At 41.7% G+C, this 24,725-nt stretch overlaps 3 protein-coding genes and 1 long non-coding RNA gene across 5 annotated transcripts; 1 reads left to right on the top strand and 3 right to left on the bottom strand.

Moving 5' to 3' along the window:
- Nucleotides 1-212: 212 nt before the first annotated feature.
- LOC105047228 (seipin-1) lies at nt 213-2,445 on the bottom strand. The gene is given in 4 exon segments (XM_010926045.4): nt 213-843; nt 846-1,002; nt 1,775-1,974; nt 1,977-2,445. Coding segments are annotated over 4 exon segments (1,290 nt in total). The 5' UTR covers nt 2,368-2,445; the 3' UTR covers nt 213-301.
- Nucleotides 2,446-3,091: 646 nt separating this feature from the next.
- On the top strand, nt 3,092-15,018 carry LOC140858474 (uncharacterized). Of its 2 annotated transcripts, none has more exons than XR_012142040.1 (2): nt 3,092-4,609; nt 12,588-15,018. It is a non-coding gene; the product is annotated as an uncharacterized lncRNA (long non-coding RNA). The 2 variants fall into 2 exon arrangements; XR_012142041.1 differs by having other exon boundaries at nt 3,092-6,747.
- Nucleotides 15,019-20,137: 5,119 nt separating this feature from the next.
- On the bottom strand, nt 20,138-22,797 carry LOC105047273 (protein ACCELERATED CELL DEATH 6-like). The gene is made up of 3 exons (XM_010926131.2): nt 22,212-22,797; nt 21,491-22,014; nt 20,138-21,376 (listed from the first exon to the last, which is right to left on the bottom strand). The coding sequence occupies exons 1-3, from the start codon at nt 22,795-22,797 to the stop codon at nt 20,780-20,782; spliced, it is 1,707 nt and encodes a 568-aa protein (XP_010924433.2). The 3' UTR covers nt 20,138-20,779.
- Nucleotides 22,798-23,539: 742 nt separating this feature from the next.
- On the bottom strand, nt 23,540-24,043 carry LOC140858722 (uncharacterized). Its single transcript, XM_073260031.1, has 2 exons — nt 23,758-24,043; nt 23,540-23,667 (listed from the first exon to the last, which is right to left on the bottom strand). The coding sequence occupies exons 1-2, from the start codon at nt 24,041-24,043 to the stop codon at nt 23,540-23,542; spliced, it is 414 nt and encodes a 137-aa protein (XP_073116132.1).
- Between the last annotated feature and the right edge of the window lie 682 nt (nt 24,044-24,725).

Raw genomic sequence — 24,725 nt, 5'->3', positions numbered from 1 at the left:
AAATGTCTTAACTCTTTTTAAGTAATATGTTTGAATTATTTTTATTAATATATCGGTTGATTACGAGGTTGCTTCATCATTCTTTTTGTAAATATGGGTACCTATCTGCTTTATGTCATTGCAAATGCCATCCGGATATTCAATATATTCGCTAAACAGCCTACTGCACTTTTTTTTTAATTATATTCTATGGAAAATGACAAACACTATAATTCAGAAAAGAAACCTTTTTCTAATGGAAAAATTAGCATTTAGCAAGGAACAATATTTACAAAAACAACAACATTCAAATACAACTTGATCATTTGCTTTTACACGCATAACCACTACCACATTCCGAAGTTTCGGAGGCTTCTTCAAAGTCACTACAATCCTCGATAACTTCCCTTGTCTCTCTTACATTACTTGAAGCTGAACCCTCGATAAGATCTGGCAAATGCATCTCTGGTAATGGAGCCTTCCTCTTGCTCCTCCGCTCACGCCATCTACGTATGAGTTTAGACATTTCATCAGAGATCTCATCATCCTTTTTGTAAGTATCCGCCATATCCTCCCCACGTTCCGAAGGTTGGTCCACTACAAAACTTTCATGCCTTATAAGAGAGAATGGTTTGAACCAGCCGTACCAGAGAATCAGAAGTATAATGTACATGTAAAGTGAAGTCCACACATAGAACGTCCACTTCCAGTTGTATACCAATTCTTTTCCCCATGGAAGTTGAGAGTTCATGAAGATCTCTGCTGCATACACTTGTGGTAGATCAGTTGTCCCAGCCCTCGGTTTTAACCTCACTCTAATAGCCTCAGTTCTCTGACTGGTTTCCTTATATCTCAATATTTCATGGTTATTTTCTGACTCTCAGTGCATATCCCCATTAAAAGAGGGATTCCCATTAGACATGTCCGCATTAATCGAACAGGCAGACTTCTGAACCTTAGCATGCATGGTTGGCTAAATGTTGTTATAGTGTCTCGATTAGGTGCAATAGCCTCTGCAGTTACCTGTTAAGGGATCCAAAGTTATATGGTGTGAGTATATATATCTAGGAGGTCAATCAATTTATGAAGATAAAGTGAACTTATTTTAAATTCCTCAAAATAAATAATTTAAGTTGAATGAATTCGCTATACCAAGTTGAAATGTAATTGACTATCCTGCAAGATTAACTAGGAATTGTTTTAGGCTCGACGCAATGGTAAATTAGATGGAAGGTTGGAAACAAACAAGCAGTTGTTTTTTACGTGGTACCCAGTTAAATTGATAGATTGCTCTATAAGGGAGGAAAGACCAACATCAAATTGCATAATGTACCAAAAAAATAGAGCTATTCACAGTAGGAGACCATAATCACACGTCCGTCATTCTGGAGCGGTTCAATGAAGGACAAAATTTCGGACCTTAAAAGAAGGAAGAGGCATTGGATCAAGAAACTTTCAAGCTTGAAACAATCATCCAGCTGAAAATCAATAGAAACAATCAAAATGTAAAGTGGAGGGCAAATAATATAACAGGATTTAATCTATTCTCACAAAAAGAGTACTTAATTGAGTAAGAACAAGCAAGGAAGAGTCCAGCCAAAACCCCCACCAACAGCATCACATTGTTAATTTGTAGTGTATGACAATCCATTTAATTCTACCACTGAAGCATAATTCGAATAATAATTTAACCAATAAATATTTGTGAAAAATCCAAAAATAAATAATTTGCAGAATATTATTACAAGTGAATAGTTCTGCCCTAAATTAAAAAAAGAATAATGATTTAATTCACCTGAAACACACCAATCCGGCGATTATAATCGGACTCGGGCATGATGAGAACGAGTGAGACCCGGGCGGTGTGGCCGGCCGGCACCGGCCTCCCCCTCCGCGCGCCGCCGAGCGCGGCAGTGGCGCTTGGGTGGGGCTCGGTGTAGTCGAAGTGGAGGGGCCGCCGCACCGATACGGGCTCCCCAACCGACAGCCGGACAGGCCTACGCCGAGCAGAACGGCGGCTACCGCGACGAAGACAAGGACCACCGCGGCTCCGGCAGCCCCGAGGAGGCCAGCAGCGAGGCGGCGGAGGAGGGCAGCGCCACTGCGGGCGGCGCGGAGGGGGGCAGTCTTGGAGTCCTCGTGGAGGGCGACGATGGGGGCGGCAAGGGAGAGAAGGGCGGAGACTATAAGCTCCACCTGGGCAGCCGCCGCCCGGACGAGCCACCCCGCCGGTTCGGAGAACACGAGGAGGAGGTCGCCATCGTCCGGTTCGTAATTCTTTTCGTCTGCACTGTTTCCGGAAGGAGGAGGGGAGCAGGCGGCGGCGGTGGTGGTGATCGAGGCGACGTGGGGGCGATGGCGCTTCCGGTGGTGGGTTTCCGGATCCATTGCAGAAAAGCTTTACCTCTGGCCTTGCACACTCTTCTAACGCTCAGGGTTTGTGTGGTGACGAGGTTGGCGAGGGGTTGTGCTCTTAACTTTGGTTACTTTTTCCGGGTGGTGGACACGTAGCGGGCAGTGCAGAGCTTTTCTCACACGTGTCATTAGTTTGTCAGGTGAGTTCTGCTCGTGATAACTCGAACCCAGTTTGAAGCTAAACAAATCCAGCTTGAACAGGTAAAATAGATTTAAAATTCTATTATCAGTTCTCCATTATCATTTTCTTTGGGATAGAATTCCTCACGAATTATTCCCTAGAAGAGTTTCAGTTTTTGAATGAGACTCGGCACCCTAACTTCTGGGACCCTTTCAAGTTAAACATAAGTCCTTTTGTATTTTTCCCCTTTTGTTAATATTGCATATTAGTGTCTTAATAACGTACTCTCTCGAACATTCCTTTTCGACTAGTCTTTCTGGCACGGCGTGTCTCAGGATTGTTTGAATCAAACATCAGCAGGTGTAAATGAACCTCCATACTTTCCAGTAAGTAAGTTTTATATGTTACATTTTCATATGAACCAACTTCCTAACAATCAGTAAAATCCATCTTTAAGTCTTTGAACTTTTTTTTTTAGAGTGAGAAGCTCTGACAAAATTTATTTTTCTCCCATTAACTTCGCACTCCGGAGGCCTTCCAGGTGCCTCGCTCTTCTTCCCCCTCTCTCTCCTCTCTCCCCCTCTCTTTGTCTCTCCCGTTATTCCCCCTCCTCTCCTTCTTTCTCTTCGCCAGCGGTTCCTTAGATCTCTTCTCTTCTCCGGCGAGGCCTTCTCTGACGGCTATCCTTTCCAACTTTTCCTCTCTATTTGCTGTTGGACCCCCCCCCCCCCCCCCCCCCCCCCGGGTGAGCCCCTCACCCTCTCTTTGATGCCGGTCATCGAGCACCCCCCTCTCCATCTCTCTTTGTTGCCGGCCGTCAGGGACCCCCCTCTCCGACTCTCCCTCTCCCCCCTCCCTTCCCCTCCTCCCCTCTCTGTTCCGACCTCGTTTCCGACCGGATGCTATGCTCCACCTCTCCCTCCCTCTCTCTCTTTTCCTGTTTCCTCTCTCCCTCTATTTTTCTCTCCTCCTCCTCTGTCTATTCCAGCACCGAGGTCGGTTGGGATCTGTGTTCAACCCCCCACATCCCTTTTTCTGTCTCTTTCTCAGGTCTCTCTCTCTTCCCTCTTTTTCTCTAGGTCGTCGGTCTTTCTCCCGGCGCTGCTACCGAGTCATCGCCGACTGGCTTGCGCCGGTTGTTCTCTTCCTCCGACGGCCACCTGCTCCCCCTTTTCTCTTCCCTTTAGACGGTCCGTGTCGGACCCCTCTCCCTCCCTCTCTTCTCCTTCCTCTCTCCCTCCCTGTCCCATCTTCCCCCTCCCTCTCTTTTCTTTGAGTTCCGGTCCCCATCGGTATATCTCTCCCTCCGACAGGCAATGGACGGTAGAAGGCCGGGCCTCCCTCTTTCTGTCTCTCTTTTTCTCCCTCTTCGCTGGTCCCTTTCGATGGTGGACCCGCCCTTCCTCTCTTCTCTTTAAGTTCCGATCCCCATTGACAGGTCTCTCCCTTCGAAGGACGACGGACGGTGAAAGGCCGAGCCTCCCTCTCTCTCTTTCTCCCTCTTCGTCGGTTCCTTTCAGCAATGGACCAGCTCTCTCTCTCTCTCTCTCTCTCTCTCTCTCTCTCTCACCCTCTTCCTACGGCGGCCGGACGGAGGCCGTGCCCCTCTCCTGCTCTCCATCTCTTTCACCTTCCCTCTCTCTTGTTCTCTCTCTCCCCGCTCCCCCAACCCTTTGTTTCTCCCTCTTCGCTGGACCTTTTCGGCGAAGGGTCCGTTTTTCGATGGAGTGCAGGCTACTCCCCCATCTTCTCTTTCTTTCACCTCACTGGCCATTTTTGGTGGTGGGCCAGGCCAAGCCGGCTTTCTTTCCTCTCCCCATTCCTTGCATGGATTATTGCTGGTATTCATAGGTCGCGGGTCCGTCGTCGATCACGGCCTTTCTCGGTATTTTTCTCTTCCCTTACATGCCGGACAAATCCGATCGTTGTGCTGTCATTATCCCCTCTCTAAGCTGCATGCAAAGCTTGATCGAAGATGCTATCCTCGTAGGTGTGATGGTCGATGATGCTGTCCTCGTAGGCATGATGGTCGACAATGTTCTTCTATCGACGCTCCTCTCCTCTGGCGTGATGGTCGATGATGCTCTCCTCCTGGTATTTCACTCCTCTCACCACGACCGTCAACGACGCATTGGAGATCTCTCTTTTTTAAATTTCAAATTTCAAAATTTGAAAGTTAGTGTTTTTATGTATACGAGGGTTTTGAATTTTAAATGTCGATGGGTTGGTAGAGGAGTATTTGAAGGTGTTGTTGGTTTGATGGGGGTATTTTTTTTTTTTGTTCTTTTTTTTTCTGTATTTATTTTTTTTATATATAAATTATGGTGATTATTGTGCTAAAGCACATTAATCTTCTTTTATATATCAAAAAAAAATAAACTTTAAACTCGTTATCTCCATTCGGCAGGAGTACAAAATAAGTGAACTGAGGCTGGTATCAGATTGCTCGAGCTTGTCTCAGTATATAAGGATTTGCTCGAGCTTGATTTGAGTTTGAACCAAACTTCGCTTCAGCTCGATTTCTATAAGCACTTGGTCGAGTCTTAATTGGGCCAAGCTAAACTTTCGTTCATTTCGATAGGCATAGGTCAATAGGCTTGGCTTGTCTCTAATCTATTTGAGCTTGGTTTGTTTTCCAATCGTGTTGAGTCCAAACAAGCTATTGCCAGCTTATTTGAGCTTGGGTTCCTTTTTTTCAACTAAGGGCTATTTAGGGTGTAACACCCCGGCCCAAAAAGCCCAAAGCCTTACAAAAAAAAAAAAAAAAAAAGAATGAAGAAGACTCCCGTTGGGAGTCTTCTTCCACCCAAATCACCGGTGGAAAGGTTGAATCCGAGGTGGATTCGACCTCCCCTACACCCTATAAAACACCCTCTCCTTCCCTTTAAGGTTGGTCACGACGAGCACCAAATTTTTCTTTTATTTTTCTCGAATTTTTTCGTTGAAGCCGCGGATGTCCTCATCGTGTTCATCTCAAATACTCGTCGGAGACCTCACCGGAGTCGGAGGTAAGCCCTTCTCCTCTTTCTTCTCTTCCTTCCCATCTTTTCCACGGCTTCGTGCACCCTCGCCGGCCGTCAGGATCGCCGGAAAATTCATGAATAAAATGACCCTGTTTTTGCTCTGTTTCGGCCGAACTCTTCCCTCTCTTTTCCGGCCACCGGCGCCACCGGTTGCGGCGTCCCATTTCCGAGACCGAACCCCCATCTCCCTCTCTTCCTTCCCTGAAAATTTCGACCGCCGGCGATCGGCCAATGGCCAGAAATCACGAAGAAAGGGGACGGATCCCCTGTTTTCTGATTTTTTTTCTTTGTTTTTGCCGCCGTCCTCCTCTTCGCCGCCGGCCGAACCCCATCGTCGGCCGTTGTCGGATCTCCGGCCAAGCCACCGGAGCCCGAGCCACCGAGGGGGGGACCTCACGGTCCTCCCCTGTTTCAGCCATGGGTGGCCGCGGGAAGAAAAGAAGAAGGAAGAAGAAGAAGAAAAGAAAAGAAAAGAAAAAGGAAAAAGAAAAAAGAAAAGAAAAAGGAAAAAAAAAGAAAAGAAAAAAAAAAGGAAAAATAAAAATAAAATAAAAATAAAATAAAATAAAAAAAGAAGAAGAAGAGAGAAAAATTTTCTCTCCCCTCTCTCTCTACCTTCTCTCTCTACATTTTCTCTCTCTAGATTCTCTCTCTAGACTTTTCTCTCTCTTTACGGATTTTGTCTCTCTAGGATCTTTTCTTCCTCTCTGATTGCATCATGAACCCTAGAATAAACTTGAAGATGAAAATAAGATGATTTGAGATTGCTCCAAAATTCGTGCGGTAGATCTGATCCCAGTTCGATCCTATTCAAAATTTGTAACACTTGATTCATATTGAGTCACCTTGGTAGGACCTCTGATGATCTTGACCATGATTGCCCCATCAGAAGAATATGAAGATTTCTCTCTCCACTTTTTCTCTCTACTTTCTCTCTTCATGGATTTTCTCTCTCTAAAAGTCTTATGGATCAGTGGAGGATCCAGATACTTAGGTAAATCCTAATTTTGGTTAATCCTAAGAGAGATCCTAGATTTGTGTTATCAGGTCGATTATCGGTAATTTTCTCCATGTATGTGATCTTTATATTGATCAGGGTTATGAAGAGATGATTGTCTGCATATGATATCGAGTGGAATATCTTGTTAGAGAAATTCATAAATCAAAGAAGAACATTAATTTCTGTGTTTGGATCAGTCACCGGTAAAGGTAAGAATCCCTGTACATGATCACTATTATATATGCTATTTTACTGTTGGTCTTGCATTATTGGTTTTGCGTTATCGGATTTGAGATCGATGAATTTATTATACCTGAGATACTGTTATTTGATTTTGAGCATGAGTATGTTATGTCAATATATATGTATCAGAGATTGATGGCATGATTATATGGATATGACATATCTGAATTGATCATAATGCAAGACAGAATTGATTGATGAAATCAACACATAATGATTAAATGAAAAGAAAGAGATATATGGTATGGACTAGCCTTGTCATGTGGAACAGCCGGCCAGGAGCTTATGCCTGGGACAGCCCGCCAGGAGCTTATGCCTGGGACAGCCCCCACTGGCTTACAGGTGGATCAGCCGGCCAGGAGCTCATGCCTGGGACAGCCCGCCAGGAGCTTATGCCTGGGACAGCCTCTCACGGGCTTTGGTACGTGGGACAGCCGGTCAGGAGCTCATCCTGGGACAGTCTTGAAAGACTTTTTAAAGTGGATTCGATCCGGATGATGACTGAGGTATAGACTTGGATAGTCCAGAGCCAAAAAAGAAATGTTAAAAGTCATGTGATTATGAAAGAGAAATGAGAGATAAGGCACGAAACAATTGTTGAACAAAAGTGTTTCACCTGTTAACATATGATGATGCATCTATTTTGACAAGACAGCAAATTTATGAATGTTTGCATTATTCTGGACATTGAATATGAGATTTTATATTTTATTGCTATTCTTTATTTTCAGACTATATTACTATATCAGTGTGATATGGGAATTCTTACTGGGCTGTAAAGCTCACACCCCTTCATCTTTTTTTTTCTTCTCAGAGTTACAGGATGACTTAGATTGGCTATGGCTTGGATTTACGGGTGAGCAGAAGGATAAATAGAGTGTCATAGTATCTGATCAGAGAACTGAAGAAATTTAATTTGTAATTATACAAAATTTTATGAATTATTGTTGAAATTAATTGTTATGGATGTTAAGGTTGTAATGATTTATTTTGGCCTTGCATATTCTTTAGGGCTTGCTCTAAGGAGTGTGCGGCCATCACGTATCCGACCCGGGTGTTGGGTTCGGGGCGTGACATAGGGAGGATAGGATTGGCCCAAATCCTATAGGATTTTGACAATCTCAAGAATAAAAATTTTATTTTATATCTTAATTACTATTTAGCTAGATTAATCATGGGATTAAAAATCTATTGGAAGCGGCTAATCCCATTAGAAAAAAATAATCACCTCCATGAATTTTTTTTCCCTGAGATCATCGGGCTCCCCTCCTTGTTTAAACAGCACGTTCTCTTCTCCTTTCTCATCGTTCCTTCCATCATCACCTACCTCATGCACACTCTCTCCCTCCTCCTCCCACTCCACCCTCTCGTCGCCTCCTCTCATGCTATCGATATTTTGCTGCCCTTCAATCCTCACCATCGTCGTCACCATCGCCACCATTGTACTTTCTTATTATGCCTGCCTTTGGTGGTCTTTCTGCTCCATCACGGCAACTTCAACCAATGCAACCCCTGAAGGCCAATAATTCGACGTCTCATTTTAGACCAAAGAGGTCCTCCACTCTCTTCTGTGTTAGATCTCCTATAAATTTTACTCATCAACTATTTGATCTTATACCAAAATGAAGATGATAAACATTAACTCACGTCGTTCTCTTTGGCTTCAAAACATTAACATGTGGCTCTCCTCACTCCCATCTGGTACTGTTTCAGGTTAAGGTGTTGCTACTTCTATTTCTCAAATCTCTAATATTATTTTTCTCCTATCATAGTTATTTGTCACCCCCAAAGAATGATTCTTATAATAGAGATTTTGATGAGGTTCGCACCAGCAACTATAATGGTTTAATTCCTGACTTTTCTATGGATGATTTGGTTTTATACTCATCATCTACCAAAATTGGGTTTTCTCTTTTAGAGATTAGCCTTTTGTCATGATTGTATAGCTGAATCATCTATTCTACAATCCATCACAATCAGTTGCTTAGTTGTCCCATTGATCTTTTCTGAATTTCTATGGTGTGCCTATAGATGCATTTTACTACTAGCTGTATTCTTAGGCCTCTACACTTTTAAGATATTTTATTTGTCTTCTGCTTTGGGCTTCAAGTTGCTAAGAAATTCATGCTATTATCTTTTGAAGACAGTATATCCTTGTTGCTGCTTTTCTATTGGCCCTATGATGATTTAATTTTAACACGAACTGATGGGCAAAGACTCAACAACAGCAAGGGCACTTTATAGCCAAAGAATTCATTAGCTTGAGTTTATTTACTATATTGTTGCTCAATTATAGAATTAAGGAAAAAACAATGGATAGAGAAGGAATTAGGAAGAGGAAGGAGGGAGGGAGAAAAAATCCTAATTTATCATTCAAACATATGATAGAATTATTTACATGAGTTTTTTTTTTTTTTCAATAATATTTTCTATATAATCTTGTAGGATTAAATCCTATATCATATCATGGTTTTTATCCTAGGTTTAAAAATCCCAGATATTCAAACAAGCCCTAAGTCGGGTCCAAATAATTTGTTATCAAGCCTGTTTTGAGCTATTCATGAGCAGCTCAAATCTTTCACAAGCCTGTCTTTCTTGAGCATCAATCATAACACCTCTACTTCTACCAAAAAAAAGAAAAAAAATCATAACACCTCTACTGTAACAAACAACTCAAGGTCTAGGTCTTAGTTAAGGGAAAGGTGCTGCTATCTTTTTGACTCCAAATGATAATTATCATGATATCAACATGAGTAAAATCTCAAAATTAGTGAGCTTTTTCCACAACAACCGCACTCTATATTAAAAGAAAGAAACGAACAAAGAAAGAAGCTCCAGTAACTCAGCAAATTATAAATCTAGAACACTGACACCGTTGCTATGATTTTATTCAGTTGTCACATAACTCGTTTTCTAGGTGCTTGGGTCTCTTTAGATGCAGTGGGATCGTCTGGAGAATGTTAATTGGATGGAACTCTTCAACCTTCGCCTTACTGCATTCTAAAGCTCTTTCTTTCACCTTGATTGTGGAGCTCCTATGTCTGCAAGTGAATTCAAAGCTGGTCATCTCGTCAGTCTATGGGCCCAATGACAAACTCTCGGAGATTGGATTTTCTACAGGAAATGTCGATCATCAGAAAGGAATTTGAGGGACCTTGGCTTGCAGGAGGTGATTTTAATGTGGTAAAACCCTTGAATGAGAGGAAAGGGAGGACTTAGAGTATCAGGGATGTGTTTTTCTTTATGGATTTCATCACGTCGTTGGAACTTATGGATTTGGATCTGAAGGGTCGATTACACTTGGAGCACCCATCTTTTCTTTGGCCAGTTTGTACTGGTTCCTGATGTTGCAAGAATGGGAGATGCTGTTCCCTGCTTCTGAATAGAAAATAGTTGTATCTCACTCCTCTGATCATTGCTCTATTTCCTTGAGCTGTCTTCCACACTTCTGTAGAGCCAAAATTTTTAGATTTGAGAATTGGTGGCTGAAGGAGATTGACATTGAGCATGTGGTTGCTTGTAACTGGGCTAGTGTGAGAAACCATTCAAACTTTGCAGCTAAATGGGTTGAAAACCTCAGAAGGCTTGGAGGAGCCTTGAAGAGTTGGGCTTATGAAAAGAACAAAAGAAACTGTGACATTAAACTAAAGCTACTTCATGATTCGGAAGTACTCAGCAGAATCATGTGAGCTGTCACCAGTGGATTGGAATATTAGAAGAATCCTTAAGTCTAGATGAGATTTATGACAAAGAAGAGGCTTAATAGTAGCAAAGATTCAAGGTACATAGGCTTAAGGAGGGTAATCGCAACACCCAGTATTTTCACAAGGTAGCATCATGTGGGAAAAGAAAAAAACACATTGCTTGCATCATGGAGCATATCATTGAGCTTGCTGATCAAGGTGAAATCTCTCGGGCACTTTATTCCTTCTTCAAAGATCCTTTTGATAAAGAATACTCTCCTTTTTTCTCCATCAATCGGAACCTACTCCTCAATGGGGAATTTGCAGCATTGGATTCTTTGGTGGTGGAGTTTACTTTGGAGGAAATTAAAAGCGCTCTCTTTTCTTTTGCGGGCTCCAAAGTGCTAGGCTTGGATGGGTTTTCCTTCGCCTTATTCCAAAGGTTTTGGGACTTAATTAAGGATAATTTACTAGCCCTTCTTCAAGATTTCCATCACGGAAGGCTTAACCTTTAAAGGTTGAATTGTACTTTTGTCTCTCTCATGCTGAAGAAAGAGACTTTAGGTTGTATTTAGTTGCTGGCAATCTATTCATATTGTTAGTAATTTAAAGTGATAATCTAAATTACTGTTTTTGGTATACCTTTTCGGTGACAATCTAGATTGTCTCTCATGAAGTAATCCAAATTATCTTGAGGAGGAGTGGCTATCTAGATTACCACATCTTTGATAATTTTACAATAATATTTTTAAACAAAATTATTCTCATTAAAAAAAATAAAAAGAAAAACCTACTTTTTCTTCTTGAAGCCACTTCTCTTCTCCCTTCAACCTCTCACAAACCCTAGCCATTGAATACCTCCCCTCTCACATCGCCTTCGGCCACTTCCACTGCACCTCCACCATCACCCTCACTGCCATCTTTGCCTCTACCCCTTCCATTCGTCGCACCACCACCCGCACATGAAACTTAGACATCAGTGGGGGCCATGGCCGCCACCACATCATCTTCGCCACCATCCCCATCCCCATCGAAGCATTAAACTCCCTTCTTCTTCCTCAGCCGCCGCCAAAAAATACCAAATCTCCACCAAAACGAGCTCCAAAACCTCGAAAAAAAATCTATATTTTTGTAGAAAAATTAGCAAGGAAATTCAAAAACTGGTGTAGATCGCTCGTCGAAAGGGGTTTGGAGGGAGAAGATCGAGAGAAAGATAGGCAAAGATGGGGAGAATAAATGGGGAAAGACATACGAATTTATACAATAAATTTAAAAAAAAATAAAAAAAAGGAAGGAGAATGATAAAATGGGAGAGAAGGGGGTGGAGATCTTTGAAGCCATGGCTGATTTTATCTTCTCGTTTTTTTTTTTTTTTTAGCTGTAGTTATCTTATCTCACAAACCCCAATCACAAACTACTTTGGAATTTATTTATTTTTTGAAATCTTATTTGTTTGTGGTTGATTAAAAATTTGATTTCATTTAAACTTTTGTATCCTGCTATCTTTATATTACTTAATTAAATTAAGTAATGATCACTGATCAAAGATGATCAAATAATTTTCTCACCTTTAGGCTTGTATTGGCTTTTGAAAATAGTACCTTTCATGGATTCTATAGTATTGTGCCATCAAATCGAGCGCCTTGTTGATCTTTCAGAAAATATGTTTTATAATATATGAAGTTAAATTAATTAATATTTTCTGATGAATATATTTTAATTAAAAAAAATAAAAAATTATGGTCATCCACCAACAGCAGTGGCAATGGGGGGTGGCGGTCTGAGGCGGTGGCCGGTGGTTAGGCACATTGCCGTTTGACAGCCACGATACTAGAATGATGTTGAGTGTAAATCATATTATATGAATTTTTAATAGATTTTATTGAAGAATTATTTAAAATTTTGATTTCATATTACCGATAATATGATTGTCATACTAAACATGTCAATCAAAGATCAATAATTTTATTGCAACGTTACTTGCATGAATCAAATATAGTAATTAATATTATTAATAATTTATATTTCTGACAATCTATATTATTGATAATTTAGATTGTCTGATGATGCATTAAATATCATCTTAGATTTATTAATTTTTTTAATAATTTTTATGAATTTAGTGCTAAAATCTTTGCAAGAAGGCAAGCTCCACATCGTCCATCTTTAATTGACGTGGGACAGTTGACTGTGTGAGAGGGAGGTCCATTATTGGAAACATTTTGGCAGCACATGACATGTTGGCATACCGTCGAAGATCTGGGGAAAAAGGTGTTCTTGAGAAATTGGATATGGAAATGGCTTTTGATAAGATGAATTGGCACTCTCTCTTGGAAATTTTGGTGGCTAGATGCTTTCCTTCAAAGTGGATTACCTGGATTAGAAACCTATTGTCCTCCTCGATTGCTGTGTTGGTCAATGGTACTCCATCTTAGTGGATTAAACGTAGACAGGGATTGAGGCAGGGTGACGCACTTTCTCCTGCTCTGTTTCTTTTAGCCACGGATGTCCTTCCTAAAATCCCCAAGCAAGCGGAAAAAGTGGGCTTTATTGATGGGATTGGCTTGAATCCTTATTTCAATGGTATAAGAAGTGTGCTGTTTGCAGATGATACTTCTCTCTCTTGTGCAGGGAAGCCAAGGAGTGTTGTTGTAGTTAAAGTGGTTCTTCTTGCTTTTGAAAGGGTATCTGGATTGCAGGATCATTTCAATTAAAGTTTGCTTGTCTGCCTTAACATGAGAGAGTAGTAAGCTTCCTTTTTTGCTCTACTGATGAATTGCAAGATGGGTTCTCTACCCTTCACCTATTTGGGACTTCCACTGTATCATAAGAAGCTGCCTAGATATTGCTGGAGCCGTTGCTTGAAAAGTTAAACTCCAGACTAGTGGCATGGAAAGGCAAACTGCTATCTTGGGCCGGAAGGGTGACCCTCATCAACTCCACTTTGTCAGCTCTGCCCACCTACCTCATGTCGATCTTCAAATTGCCGAAATGGGTGGCCTTTAGGATCGATCAAATAAGGCGGGGGTTATCGTGGAAAGGTAATGAAAATGTTAGTGGCTTCATTTGCTTAGTTCATTGGGATTGTGCGTGGAGGAAGGAGGCCTTGGGGTTAAGAAAATCAATGATATGAATAGAGCATTGTAGGCTCAATGCGTTTGGAAATAGATAAATACATACATCGAATGTGACGTGGATGAAGATGGTCAATAATGCCTGCTACTATAGAGGAGATTTGGAATCAGTGCTCGCAAATGTTTAATCTTTTTCTCGCCGATTTGGGGGGACATAAGCAAGAATCTCTCAACCTTTTGGAATTGTACGAAATTCAATTTGGGAGATGGTAAGAACATACGGTTTTGGAGGATACCTTGCTTGGCCCAACTTCATTGGCACCGCTCTTCCCAAACCTGGCATCGATGGCACCAAAACTCAAGTGTCTCAGTTGCTTCACAATGGAGATGGAAGAGATCTAGGTGGTGTGTTACAGTCTGTGGGCCACTCACACTTCATCAGATGGACCAGTATCGTTAGTGGTTCTGCTGCAGCACATAAAGCCCTCGCACATTGCCGATACACCGGTGTGGAAATTAACGCAAAATGGATCTTTCTCGGTGGCTTCCTTCTTTAAGTTCCTGAACAAGGGTGGAGTGTCTTGCCCATTGTACAAAGTTATTTGGAAAGCTGCTGCTCCGAAAAAGGTTAAAATTACCTTTGGTTGGCTCTCAAGAATAGATTGCATACTGCTGAATTTTTACAAAGAAAAGGTTGGATGATCACTGAAGGTTGCTCTCTTGGCGTGGGGAACGTGAGAGTGTTTCCCATATCTTCATCCAATGTCCCTTTGTCTGAAGCATTTGGACTACTCTGAAAACATGTCTCCAACTGAGAGGAATATTGCCTGCCAATTTTCTGAACCTTTGGACCTTGTGGCGAAAGAAGGACGTAGTTTGCTCACTGCGTTGGGCTTGGGATCAGCTGATGATCGCACTTCGCTGGAACATTTGGCTTGAAAGAAACAGAAGAGCCTTCACCAACAACCGCTGCTCGATTTTCTATGTGATGCATAAAACTATCTTCGTTTAAATTCTCGGAGCATTTGGGTTCGGAAAAAACTAAACAGGGGCATGCAAAAATCTGGAAAGAGCTGGAATTTTTGGTTAGCATAGCAGGGAGCAAAATCTTTTGTTACAATAGAATCAGAAGTGATGTGGATCATTCGGGAATCAAAGTTGATTTGTTTTATAACCAGAAGATATCAATAAACTCCTATGAAATGGTTTCACGGGATTCAGTCAATTGTCTCATTCTGGAGCGTATAATTCTGATCGATCAAGGCTGCAAGAGAATGTTTCAGAGCTGATCTTAAAAGCTCAGATCTGAATGAAGTTTAGAAGTGGGCAGGCGGAGTTGGTGTTCTAGCTGACGTTGTAAGCTTTTCATTGGTGGTAGTGTTCGACGGATCCTGACCTGTTGATCGGTCCTTTGATTTCTTAGTCGTGTTACCAAGGCTCTGACCTCTATAAATTCTCACTTGCATACTTTTCTCTCTTATTGCAATCAAAAAGGATATATGTTTGGAAATGTATCACTATTTGGATAATTTAGCAAACTCAGAGAGAACTACACGAAGAATTGTACCCATCTATTTGAACACATCAAGAATCCACGAGGACGTGTTATGTCCTAGGATCCAAGTCCATCTGATCTTTTAATTTCTACTCGCACAATCAGAACTAATTGCAGAACATCCACCATGCATGGTGTCAGGTTGACTCGGCCAACAGAGCAGTCTCCCCTTTTCGTTTCTGTCCACGATTTTGGTTGTCAGGTTGACTCGGCCAACAGAGCAGTCTCCCCTTTCTGTTTCTGCCCACGATTTTGGTGGGGCTTCTCTTTTGGCAATGCAACGGGATTTCCTTCATTTTTGATTCTTTCAAGAGATATTCTTCCTCTCATTCTGCTAATATATTTTTCACGAGAGAAAGAATTAAAAGGAGAGAAAGAGAGAGAGATTAAAAAGCTTCTCTTTTGATGTACTATTGATTCTTACATAGTGAAAATTTCTCGCCTCCGCCCGTGGACGTAGGAGTATCTTTTTGATCTCCGAACCACGTAAATCTGTGTGTTCTTCTTCTTCTTCCCTATATTTTTTCTTTCGTTCTGCGTTGAAGGTGCGATTCTGGTGTCCATTTGTACCAGTGGCATTATTATTTGTATTTGTGTGCGAGTTTATCCCAACAAACTGGTATCAGAGCCTGGTTATCAGATCGCTCGTTCTGTCTACACACAAGCTCCGTTTGCTACTTTGTGAAGGATTCCAGATGGCTGCGAAGTTCGAAATCGAGAAGTTCGACCGGAATATTAGTTTCGGTATTTGGCAAGTTAAGATGCGCGCGATCTTGACGCAGCAGGGGTTGCAGAAGGCGTTACTTGGAAAGGAGAAGATGCCGGCCACATTATCTGAAGAAGAGAAACAAGAGATGGATGAGAAAGCTCTGGCTGCGATTCAGTTGTGCTTATCGAACGAAGTTCTGCGGGAAGTCATCCATGAGAAGTCAGCGGCTGCTTTGTGGTTCAAGTTAGAGTCGTTGTACATGACAAAGTCCCTCACCAGCAAGCTATATTTGAAGCAGCGTCTCTTTATGTTGAAGATGGTTGAAGGTACATCTGTAAAAACCCATCTTGATGAATTTAATTCTATTCTTATGGATCTAGAGAATTTAGAAGTCAAGATTGAAGATGAGGACCAAGCCCTTTTATTGCTCTGCTCTTTACCACCATCATTTAAACACTTTAGAGAAACTCTACTTTATGGTAGAGATTCTATTTCTATTGAAGATGTGAAATCATCCCTATTTTCAAAAGAGTTGATGGATAGGGACTTAACTGGTGGTAACAGTGAAGGAGTTTCTGAAGGCCTTGTGGCCAGAGGCCGGTCTCAAGAGAGAACTTTTGAGAAAAAGAAGGAAGAGCGCAGATCAAAGTCAAGAAACAAGTCTAAAGTCTGCAATTACTGTAAGAAAAAGGGACACATCAAAATTGATTGTTACAAGTTGAAAAACAAACAGAAAAGAGAAGCAGAAAAATCTGAGAATGCAGCAGAGGTTGGAGTTGCAAAAGATGAGTCCTATGATTATGTTTTATCTATTAATATTGACAGATCCAAAGATGAATGGATTTTAGATTCGGGTTGCTCCTACCACATGTGTCCTTACAGGGACTGGTTCTACACCTATGAGCAGATCGATGGTGGAGTTGTCTTGATGGGGAACAATGCCCCATGCAAGACTGTTGGGATAGGTTCAATTCGAATTAAAATGCATGATGGCATAGTGAGGACATTGACACAAGTTAGACATGTTCCTGACTTGAAGAAGAATCTCATCTCCCTAGGCACCCTTGAAGCCAATGGGTGCAAGTATTCAGCTGAAGGTAGAGTTCTCAGAGTTTGTAGAGGTGCTCTTGTTTTGATGAAAGCCAAAAGGTCCAGTACTTTGTACACTTTGATGGGCACTACAGTTACAGGTGCAGCAGCTGCTGCATCCCCTTCTATGTCAGAATCAGAAGTCACTAAACTTTGGCATATGAGACTGGGACATATGAGTGAAAAGGGCATGACTATGTTGAGCAAGAGAGGCTTGCTTTGTGGTCAGAGTACAGGTAAGATGGATTTTTGTGAGCATTGTATCTTTGGGAAGCAGAAGAAAGTCAGCTTTCAAACAGCAATTCACAGAACCAAGGCTACTCTGGATTATATTCATTCTGATCTTTGGGGTCCTGCCCGTGTTCCTTCTAAAGGTGGTGCCAGGTATTTTCTAACTTTTATTGATGATTATTGTAGAAAAGTTTGGGTGTTTATGCTTAAACATAAAGATGAAGTGTTCAGGCAATTCAAACAGTGGAAGGTTTTGATTGAAAAACAAACTGGGAAGAAAATTAAAAGGCTGAGGACAGATAATGGGCTTGAATTTTGCTCTGGTGAGTTTAATGAGTTTTGTAAAAATGAAGGTATTGTCAGGCATCGTACAGTGAAATACACTCCACAGCAAAATGGAGTGGCAGAGAGGATGAACAGAACTCTTTTAGAAAGAGCCCGTTGTATGTTGTCAAATGCAGGTCATAGCAAAGACTTTTGGGCAGAGGCAGTGTCTACAGCTTGTTATTTAGTGAACCGTTCTCCAGCTACAGCCATTGCATGCAAGACTCCATAAGAGATGTGGTCAGGTGATCCTCCTGATTATTCTGATTTGAAAATTTTTGGATGTCCTGCTTATGTTCATGTTAATGATGGTAAATTAAATCCAAAAGCTAAAAAGTGCATTTTTCTTGGTTATGCATCAGGGGTGAAAGGATACAGGTTTTGGTGTCCTGATCCTAAATCTCCTAAATTTTTGATTGAGAGAAATGTTATTTTTGATGAATCTGCAATGTTATCTCCTAGAGAGGAGAAAGTTGTTTCATCTGATGCAGGTCTTTCAGGTAATAGCATGAAACAGGTGGAGTTTGAAAGCGGTGGTTCTACTATTGTGAAGCATTCTTCCCAGCAACAACAGCAGATGACAGATTCAGCTCAGGTAGAGGAAACTCCACAAATGCAGCAGTTTTCTCTAGCTAGAGATAGACAGAGAAGAGATATTAGACTACCTCAGAGATATGCAGATATGGTTGCTTATGCATTGTCAATTGCAGAGGAAACACTTGATGCTAATGAGCCTTCTGGGTATTCAGAGGCTATATCTCGTGAGGATTCAGCTCAGTGGATAGTTGCTATGCAGGAAGAGATTGAGTCTCTCCTGAGAAATAAAACTTGGGAGTTAGTGAAGGCTCCTAAAGGAAAGAAGATAGTTGGCTGCAAATGGGTCTTCAAGAAGAAAGAACGTACTCCAGGTGTTGAAGATGCTAGATTCAAGGCATGGTTGGTTGCAAAGGGCTACAGTCAAGTAGAAGGTATTGATTATAATGATATCTTCTCACCTGTTGTGAAACATAGTTTTATTCGTGTTTTACTAGCATTAGTTACTTCTCATAACTTGGAGTTAGAGCAAATGGATGTAAAAACAGCCTTTCTGCATGGTGAACTTGAAGAGCAGATTTATATGCAGCAACCTGAAGGTTTCCAAGTTGAAGAAAAAGAGGACCATGTTTGTTTACTAAAAAAATCATTATATGGTTTGAAGCAATCTCCTAGACAATGGTATAGGAGATTTGATACCTTTATGACACAACATGGATACTCTAGGAGCAGTTTTGACAGTTGTGTCTACTTCAGAAAACTGTCAGGTAATTCTGTTATTTATCTGTTGTTATATGTTGATGATATGCTGATTGCAGCAGCAGATATTTTTGAGATCAATCAGCTGAAAGCTTTACTCAGCAGTGAGTTTGAAATGAAAGACTTAGGAGCAGCAAAGAAAATTCTTGGGATGGAGATCCAGAGGAACAGAGGTGCAGGTAAATTATTTCTGACACAGACCAGTTATGTTCAGAAAGTTCTTCAGAGGTTTGACATGTGGGATGCCAAATCAGTTTCTACACCACTTGCTGCTCACTTCAAACTTTCAGCTTCTTTATCACCTCAGTTCACAGATGAAAAGGTATATATGTCACGTGTTCCATACTCCAGTGCAGTTGGCTCTTTGATGTATGCTATGGTCTGTACCAGACCAGATATTTCACAAGCAATCAGTGTTGTGAGTAGATATATGTCAAATCCTGATAAAGTACATTGGCAGGCAGTGAAATGGATTTTCAGGTATTTGAAAGGTACTGTTAACACTTGTTTGGAGTTTGGCAGGAATGGTGATGTTTTGTCTGGATATGTTGATTCAGACTTTGCAGGAGATCTTGATAGAAGGAGATCTCTTACTGGTTATGTTTTCTCAGTTGGTGGTTGTGCTGTTAGTTGGAAAGCTACACTTCAGCCTACAGTTGCATTATCTACTACAGAAGCAGAGTTTATGGCAGCAACAGAGGCAGTGAAGGAAGCTATGTGGTTAAGAGGCTTATTTGGAGAACTTAGTTTAGAACAGAAAGAGACTATTATATACTGTGATAGTCAGAGTGCTATTCATCTCACTAAAGATCAGATGTTTCATGAGAGAACGAAGCACATTGATGTAAGGTACCATTTCATTCGAGAAGTCATTGCACAGGGCAATATTGTTGTGAAAAAAATTGGTACTGAAGACAATCCAGCTGACATGCTGACAAAACCTCTTCCAGTGGCTAAGTTCAAACATTGCTTGGACTTGGTTGGAGTCTACAGCACTTGAGGATATCCTTCGGGATTTTGGAGGAGATGAGAATTTTCTACTATTATTTTTGTAAGAATTTAAGTTTGAGGAGATCGATCAACATTGTGGAGAACATTCGTATTGACCAAGCCAAAGGTGGAGATTTGTCAGGTTGACTCGGCCAACAGAGCAGTCTCCCCTTTCCGTTTCTGCCCACGATTTTGGTTGTCAGGTTGACTCGGCCAACAGAGCAGTCTCTCCTTTCCGTTTCTGCCCACGATTTTGGTGGGGCCTCTCTTTTGGCAATGCAGTGGGATTTCCTTTTCAGTGAGATTTTCTTTCCCCACACGCGGGTCTCTCTTTTGGCAATGCAACGGGATTTCCTTCTTTTTTGATTCTTTCAAGAGATATTCTTCCTCTCATTCTGCTAATATATTTTTCACGAGAGAAAGAATTAAAAGGAGAGAAAGAGAGAGAGATTAAAAAGCTTCTCTTTTGATGTACTATTGATTCTTACATAGTGAAAATTTCTCGCCTCCGCCCGTGGACGTAGGAGTATCTTTTTGATCTCCGAACCACGTAAATCTGTGTGTTCTTCTTCTTCTTCCCTATATTTTTTCTTTCGTTCTGCGTTGAAGGTGCGATTCTGGTGTCCATTTGTACCAGTAGCATTATTATTTGTGTTTGTGTGCGAGTTTATCCCAACACATGGCTTACCTTAAACCAAATTATTTTGTATTTTGTGTCACAACCATGCAAGCAACAGATCGATTATTCAACAGTGCCTTCCTGGTCCAATATTGTAAAGACAGGACGGTGACGGAATACATGAGGTCACGAACAATCACGGAGACTAGGATTTGGAGGGGAGGGGATGAATGTACATTCAGTTGGCTGATACCATGCTAGGAGGTAACAAGATGCATGGCGAGTGATTTGTTACTCCATCGATTATTTCGAATAATTTGCAGCAAATGATGCATAGGAAAAAAAAAAAATCGTTACAACAAATCAAAATTAAATTTAGCTTCCAGTCTAACTCGACAAATATCAAATCACGTAGGAGTTATTCTCGATAGCTAGACCTGTTCGAGGAAATCCGGGCGAAACGTCCTGCCAAAACGAAGACGGAGCTTGCAGAGTGGCCACTCACCCAAGATATAGGTGAGGAAGGGAAGGGGACAACAAAGTAAACAAATAAGGACAGCAAGCCACAAGTTTCCCGGTGCTACCACTGTGAACATCGCGGTTGCAAATGCCACCGACATCGCAGCAAATGCACACCATAGCAGCGTCCTTGTGGATGCCCGGTAGTGGAGCAAGAAGTCGATGTCTTCCCGTCCTGCCAAGATACATAAAAAGGAAACGGCGAGGGAGGTGACCATAGCAACAGTGTCCGATATCAAGAACACGTTGAAGGCCGCTTTCCCTGCTAGAATTGGCAAGCCTTCATCAGGGCCCCCATTGTTGTTAAACCCTCCAGGCATTGTGAAGGCAGCCGCGAAAGTAACCGTGGCAATGAGGATGGCCGTCACCGTGGTGTTCTGGGTGTATCTTTCAGTTAATGATCGGATTTGACTGTTTGCTTTCTCGGTAAGTCTTTTTCTAGCGTTGTGCCATGTTAAACTTCCCCTCTCGCCGGGAATGGCACGAACCAACTGTGTATATACCTCATTCTGCATGGCATTGCAATATAATCCAGTCAATCATAATTCGTAGGAACTTGGTGTAGCGTTTTTCCATTCTTTCCATGGGATCAAAATTAAGAAAACAGAACCGCAAGGAGTTACCCATTTCAAAGTCTTGGCAGGTTCCAAGAAAGCAAAGACGTCGAGAGCACTCCCGATCCCTTTCAAGGCCGCACGGTCCACCCTCTCATTAGCCAACATAGCTCGAAGTATTTCAGGATTGCAACGCTCCGCAGCCGAATGCAGGGGAGTGTACTTTTCTTTATCTGGCTGGTTGAGCAATCCATGAAGCGCAGGTGTCTTTAGGATGTACTTAACAAAATCCACCTGCTCTTCAAGTATTGCGACATGAAGTGCATTCCGGCCGTTGCCATCAACTGCAAAACCTACGTCTGGGCAGTGGCGAATGAGCTCTTCGGCTATGCGTGCATTGCCTATCCTAGCAGCCGAATGAAAGGCCGAGCCGTTTTCATGCATGATGTATGCTACAGAGGGATCAAACCTTAGATGCAACTGCACCATCTCCAGTCTATTGTCCTCTATTGCGTTAATTAGTGGGACGTACCCACCGTTGTTCGGAACTTTGGCGAGCTCCGGCCTTTCTCTCAACAATATTTCCGCTATGCCTACCAGTAAAGATTAAAACAAAACAAAATCAGGAATACCGTGTTCTAGGAAAACAAGAAATAGGAATGCACTGGTGCTGAGACACGAAATGTGCGTAGAAGATTTAGTTTGTCGAAGTGACTTTTGCAGAGAATTAATCGATGTCAAAGAACGTGCGACTGATATCGGAGGCGGAAGAAAGTAGCAAAGAAATTACTTGAATGGTCGGAAAAAGTAGCAGCATGCAGAGCAGTGTTGTCTTCGGGTCCTCCATAATTAGATGAAGGAGCTTGCATCGATGCTCTCACAGCATCAACTAATCCTCTATAGGCTGCAATGAACATTGGTGACTCGGAGTCGTTGTTCATCAATTCCGACTGCTCGGGCTCTGCCCGCAGGACCTCCAGTGCTAGGCTGCTGTGGCGCTGCCGCAAGGCATGGTGCAGAGCAGTGTTCCCATCCTTATCCTTTGTCATCATCATCTGTTTTAGAGGGTTGCCACTCTCTATATCGCGAGGCATGTGGGACGCAACATGAATAAAAAAAGTGGCCAGAGAGTGATGACCAGCCCGAGCAGCGATATGCAATGGAGTCTCTCCGTTTGAGTTTTGTTTCAAAAGGAGGGATGGGCTACTTGAACATAGCTCTTTGGCAAATTGCTCGTGCTCATATATCACCGCAATGTGAAGTGCTGTGTTACGAAGAGGAGTTTCGCCAAGCAGGATATTAGGGCCATACCTAACCAACCGATTAAGGTCGGTGACATTGCCTGACGTTGCTGCCGCAAGCAATATGCGATCCATGGACCGTTTAGTTGCTCCAGCGAGTATGGCTGCTGAGATGGTATTTATAATAACAGCAGCATCGAGGACTTGATTCTAAACGATTGAGTTCACTGCAAGGACATATTCGTAACTTGCACGGCTTAGCAATGTTTGGTGGGAGAAACTTTCATCTAGGATAACGAATCTATCGTTTAAGTATAAGGACATGTTCTTAACGTGTGCTCATACTACAAGAATTTAGGTCCTCAGTGAGTGGCCACAAAATTTTTATTTTCATCATTAAAAGTTTTTAAGGACCATATATATTTCGTGACTATATGGTCATTAAAGGCACTGTGGCTAAAATTTTTGATGACCAAAATATAAAATCATCAAAAATAACTACTATATTAGTGACGAAATGCAAATTGTCACTAAATACAAACATTAGTGATGATTTTGCTTATGGCAAAATATTGAAAAATGATCGTTAAAGAGTCCAAAAATGATGATTTGATAAGGAATAAATGATAAAAAAAAAGTTTTAATGAGGATTTAATATCATCGCTAAGATTTTTTTATGATAAATTTCTGTTGGTCATGCAAACAAGCTGATATATTTAGTGATTAAATGAAAATGGTCATTAAAAATAAATATTTATAACTTTTTTTTGATGGCAAATTATTGAAATTATATATTTTATTGTTATAAATTATGATGGAAAATAAATTGACAGGGTCCCTATTTTTATCCAGTATCTATCGGATTCGAATGGAAATCTTATGGATAACCAAGTCCTCTTGGATATTTGCCTCCAAAGACTGCAAGGAACATTGGTGACTCAAGGTGGTTGTTGATCAATTTTGATTGCTCGTGCTCCGCCTGTAGCAGCTCCAGCGCTAGGAGTGCTGTGGTTATGCCACAAGGCCTGATGCAAAGCAATGTTTTCCTTCTTATCAGTTGTCATCATCATCTATTTTAGAAGGCTAAAAGGTCACCTCCCTCTATGTTGTTGCCATGAGGAGGCACCTCTGATGCAGCCCGAATAAAAAAAGTGGCCATAGAGTGACGACCAGCCACAGTACCGATGCGCAATGATGTCTCTCCATTTGAGTTTGTTGTCAAAAGGAGGGATGGGCTACTTGAACGGAGGTCTTTTGCAAATTGCTCATGCTCAAATGTCACTACAATGTGAAGTGCGGTGTTATCAAGAGTTTTGCTAAAAAGAATAATGGGGCTTTCCCGAACCAACTGATTAAGGTCAACAACATTGCCAGAAGTCATTGCCTTAAGCAATCTGGGATCTATTGTGGAGGTAATCCGCTGCCCAAGCCGACCTTCCCCTCCTCATACCATGACCGAGCACCTAGTGATGACTTAGCGACACTGTCTTGAATAATAGGGAGAGTCGAGAAACTAAAGCAGACCGACCCCATTTCATCAATCTCTTCTGGACCCTCAGCCCAGACATTTGCTGACCCTGTGGTAGGATCTTATTGACTCTGTAGTCAAGATCTTATCGAGGACAGAAAATGAGGCCCCATGATTGGCTGAAGAAAAGGTGATGCCTCATAAATCTCGAGCACAGGCACCTGCATGGAGTCTCAACTCTATACCGACCCCTGACTACTAGCTTATTTATCCACATGGGTAAAATCTACAATTGACATCTATGACTAACAATTTTGATCCACAGGTTAGTTGGTAGATTTTTCATCCCAACGGCTTGTTAGAACGTGGCCTAACAATCTAAAAACTAGGCCTAATGGCCTACTGGGCTCAGGCATAACAGCTCGTGTGGCTCTACCTCTATATAAAAGGTACCAAGGGAATCCTGAGATAAAAAAATTTTAGGCAAATTCCTCTAAAAGTGAGAACTCCCATGCTCTTGCTCCCCCTTTCTCTCTTTTTTTTATTATTCTCAAGCTCTAGTTGACCTAAGCATCAAAGGATCCCTCATCGGAGA

This window comes from Elaeis guineensis, chromosome 6 (assembly GCF_000442705.2).
Source record: "Elaeis guineensis isolate ETL-2024a chromosome 6, EG11, whole genome shotgun sequence".
NCBI classification, from domain to species: Eukaryota; Viridiplantae; Streptophyta; class Magnoliopsida; order Arecales; family Arecaceae; genus Elaeis; species Elaeis guineensis.
Note: the sequence above shows the minus strand (reverse complement) of the source record. Positions and strands in the feature narration are given on the sequence as shown.